The sequence below is a fragment of the Anolis carolinensis genome, chromosome 1 (genome assembly GCF_035594765.1).
Source record: "Anolis carolinensis isolate JA03-04 chromosome 1, rAnoCar3.1.pri, whole genome shotgun sequence".
Classification (NCBI taxonomy): Eukaryota; Metazoa; Chordata; class Lepidosauria; order Squamata; family Dactyloidae; genus Anolis; species Anolis carolinensis.
This window is the reverse complement of record NC_085841.1, coordinates 242,153,924-242,157,908: the sequence shown is the minus strand read 5'-3', so window position 1 is coordinate 242,157,908 and position 3,985 is coordinate 242,153,924. Positions and strand designations below refer to the sequence as shown.

General features: G+C 41.0%; 1 protein-coding gene across 1 annotated transcript; it reads right to left on the bottom strand.

Moving 5' to 3' along the window:
- Window positions 1-236: 236 nt before the first annotated feature.
- On the bottom strand, window positions 237-2,979 carry LOC100554601 (C-X-C chemokine receptor type 2). Its single transcript, XM_008110358.3, has 2 exons — window positions 2,813-2,979; window positions 237-2,169 (listed from the first exon to the last, which is right to left on the bottom strand). The coding sequence occupies exon 2, from the start codon at window positions 2,151-2,153 to the stop codon at window positions 1,074-1,076; it is 1,080 nt and encodes a 359-aa protein (XP_008108565.1). The 5' UTR covers window positions 2,154-2,169; window positions 2,813-2,979; the 3' UTR covers window positions 237-1,073.
- Window positions 2,980-3,985: the final 1,006 nt, after the last annotated feature.

The window sequence follows — 3,985 nt, the reverse complement described above, 5'->3', positions numbered from 1 at the left end:
TTGCGCAGCTTAAAAGAAACCACTCTGAAAGCAATCTTAAGAATGAACACAAAAGGAAATACTTTGCATTTTAGATCAAGAATGGGAACAATTTACCCTTCAAAATTGCTAAACTAAAACTCTTTTTATACATTACAAGCCAATGGTAAGAGTCGCTGTCCAACAACAACTGGAAAACCCATAGGGAGCCCAGAAATCTTCCCCCCTCCCAACCCCATCCCTTCTCAGACCCCCCCCCCCCCCCATTATATGCCACTTGTTTGTTGTAAAGGTAAAGGTTGTATAGGGAATTCTTGGCTAAGAGATGCCAAACATACAAGCTAACGTTGGTCCTCAACTAAAGTACCAGATTTCTATTTGGTGCCTCAAAGACCTTGGGCAGATCTACACTGACCAATTAGGTCAGTGAGTAATTTGGTCATCCCCACAATACACATCATGCAAGGCTGATTCAGGTTAACTCGAGGCAAAACTTACATGGCTTTGCCCTAGGTTACATTGACATGGGGGACAACCCAAATCCTAAAGTAGTAGGAACTCTCTCTCACCCCGAGGCAGCTTAATGATTCCCTTTTAGACCATCAACCAGGCTCAAAATGGAATCTGGGATTCTGGTTCAAGCTCACTTTTAGGGTCAATGTAGAAATGTCCCTAGGTTCATTTCCTCTGCACTTTCTCCCACTGTGGAGGACATGGGGCAATCTCAGTACCTAATGACTGGAATGAACAATTAGTCTGCAAAGCCTACAGCAGAGGTGGGAATGGTGCACCCCTCCAGGTGTTCAGTTGTACCTGCTAGCATCTCTCACTTTCTTTTCTGTGAGCTAGAGATGCTAAGTGTCACATTTCAACAATATGTGAAGCGTTACATGGACCTCCCATTTGTCCTTGCCAATTTCTGACCTTAGGATGTGTGGCAGAAAGTATTGCACTGGAAAGGTAGTGCCAGTACCTTTAAAAGGGAGCTCTCATTGCAGTCTCAGCCTTAGTATTTACTAATATTCTGAGTTGAACAGCAGATGGACAATGTATTCAGCTGTCCTCTCTTCCATCCTGTCTTCACAACATGGACATTATAGTGTTGTTGAGGTATTGCCAGATGTAGATGAGAAGGTCGAGCCCTTCCGGTAACGAATCAGGACTTCTTTACTGATGATGCCTCGTGTGACTAGGATCTTGAGGAAGTTGTTTCGGAACTTCTGCCCTATAAAGGCATAGATGATGGGGTTCATACAGCTGTGAGAAAACCCCAGGATCTCTGTGCCTAAAAGGGCAGCATCAATGGCATCCTGGAGTCCACAGGTCTCAGCAATGACTCTGGTCCTCATCAAGGTATCAATAAGTAGGGAGATATTGTAAGGTAGCCAACAAAAGAGGAAGACCAGCACCACAACCAGGATGACTTTCATAGCTTTCTTTTTCTGATTATTCTTCATCTGGAAAAGTCTATGCACTGTCACCCCATAGCAAAAAAGCATGACGGCCAAAGGCACAAGGAAGCCAAAGGTTTGAGGCAGGATTCTCAGCACCACTCTCCATTTAGTTGTTTCATTCCCTCCAATATTCTCATAACAAACCATCTGAGCAGAATTAGGTGCATGGACAACTTCACGGTAGGTAATCATAGGCAATGAAAGGAGGAGGGAGAACACCCAGATGCCAACACAGACAAATTTGACCCAGTGTCTCTTTTCAGTAACATGATGGGTAGCATACACTATTGCCAAGTAGCGGTCAATGCTGATGAAAGCCAACAAGAGGATTCCACTGTAGAAATTGACTTCCTTCATGGCTGAGATGATTTTACACATGGCAGTTCCAAAGATCCATTCATGAGCTCGGAAAATAGCCCAGATGGGCAAGGTGAGGGCAAAGATTAGATCTGCAATGGCTAGGTTTAGGAGGTACACATCAGTCACAGGCCTGTTTCCTTTGTTGTAGGTGACCACCAGAACCACCAAGGCATTTCCTACCAGGCTGAATAAGCATACCAAGCAATAGAGGAATGCCACAAAGTATCTGATCAGAGCTGATGCACTTTTAGGTCGGCAGGGTCCTGGTGCACTGTCAGGGTTGAGTGTGGACTCGTAAGAGTAATTTAAATAGTCAAATAATTCAGTAATATCCCCATCAAAGGTCAGGACATCACCCATCCTGGAAGTATTGGACCTGTGTAGAGTGTTAAACCAAACAGAAAATTAATGAACAAATGAATCAAAATCAAAAAGTCATAGTACATCTAGGGTGAATCACCACTCTACAATGGCAGTGCAGATTGTGGGGCCACAAAACCTCCTTCAGATCTCTTTTTTTGTTTCCTGGGAATTCCCAAAGTACATTTTTTTGTTCTTGGACTGGTTACTGTTGTCTCTACCAATAGAATGCACCCTTAGCACCCAAAGAGACAGAGGTATCCTCTTCCCTGTAAAATATCTCCCAAAAATTATTTCCTTTAACAGAGACAGATATTAAATTTTCCAGGTGTTCAATTCAACTTTAAAATCTATCCCTCCCAAATGTAGGTACCCTCAAATAACTGATGTTGAAGTCTTAAATGTATGCATCTCTCTCCCTTAAAAAGCTTCAAGAGATATCTTATTAAAAAGAGGGAGAAAGTACATTCGGTAGAAGGTTCCAGAAGTTACGAGCAACTTTACCATGTGCAAATGCAATAAAATGTTTCCTTGGGCATCATCTTTCATTGCAAATCATTACTATGTACCTAATCTACAAACAGCTTTTCAAAATATACAAAGAAGTAGGGCAAAGAGAACGTCCTCATTTAATCTACCTACATGCCAGTTGGTCATACCTCTTTGGGGTTCAGTCTGCAGATTTTCCTTTGTAGCTTCCTCGATCATTCCCATCTGTCTCCATCGCTAAAAGACCAAAAGAGTGAGAAAGAAAGAAGAAAAAGCTCTTTAGTTACCAAAAAGGAAAGACGATCTTGAAGCTACTTTCTCTGAAATCCAGCTACTTCCTCCTTTCTGTTTCCTTTCTAGGTTGAATTCTGTTATTTTAACCCTTCGCAGGCTTTGTACCTGGCTAACCGTTGCAAGATAACCTTCCCATTTAATTGTAAATAGTACTCAAAAATGAATAAACCTATTTTAAACATGTTAAAAGGGAAATCATTCTCTTGTATTCTGACAGAGAATGAGCATTTTAAAAACAGTTTAAAACTACAGCTCCTTGAATCCTGATGATGAATACAAGCAAGTCATTGTTCAACGATGTCTGAACTATGGAACTCAAAATAACAGGGTAATCATCTGATTCATTTTCCAACAAGACCCCTACCAAAAAGAATGCTTTTTCAAATTCAGACTATAGTGTTTACTATGAAGGAAATCCTGCTGGAGGTGCCCAGATGAATTTCAGCAAAGAGCAAAAATGAAGATGTTCTAATCAATGATTCTGGTATTATGAGCCTACAATAAGCAGGTCGCCCAGTTTCTATTGGTTGCACACAGAATGAATTTGGAGACCGTCACTGGGACATATGCACACTGATGTTCTTAGGTAAAGGTAAAGGTTTCCCCTGACGTTAAGTCCAGTCAGTCAGTCAGTCAGTAGCCTTTATTTCGGTCAACAAACCATTGGCTAGGATCAAGTTACAGTGCAATGATGGAATACAACATTTGAGTCATTTGTGACATTGCATTTGGCTTATGCTTAATAACAAGTATCTTCAATCTCTATTGGTTATTTGGCTATCTTTATAATCTGAAACAAAAACTGATTACAGATTAGTAAACTGTCCCCTAGATACTCTTTGTTATACTCTCAACACAGATTTTTCATGAAGCCCTTACGGCTTTTTGCCGCTGAAAAGAGGAATTTGGCTACCTGCTCCGTTACCCTTTTATCAAGATCGGACAGTAAATAGCTGTGGTACCAATTTAGCGTTCTTCCTGGCCATTTAGTGAGTAGAGGGGATATTAATCTTAATCTATCATCTTTGTAAATTGTACAAATAAAAAGT

Coding starts and splice junctions, on each gene's coding strand:
- LOC100554601 (XM_008110358.3), bottom strand. CDS start 2,153: ATGGGTGATGTCCTGACCTTTGATGGGGATATTACTGAATTATTTGAC.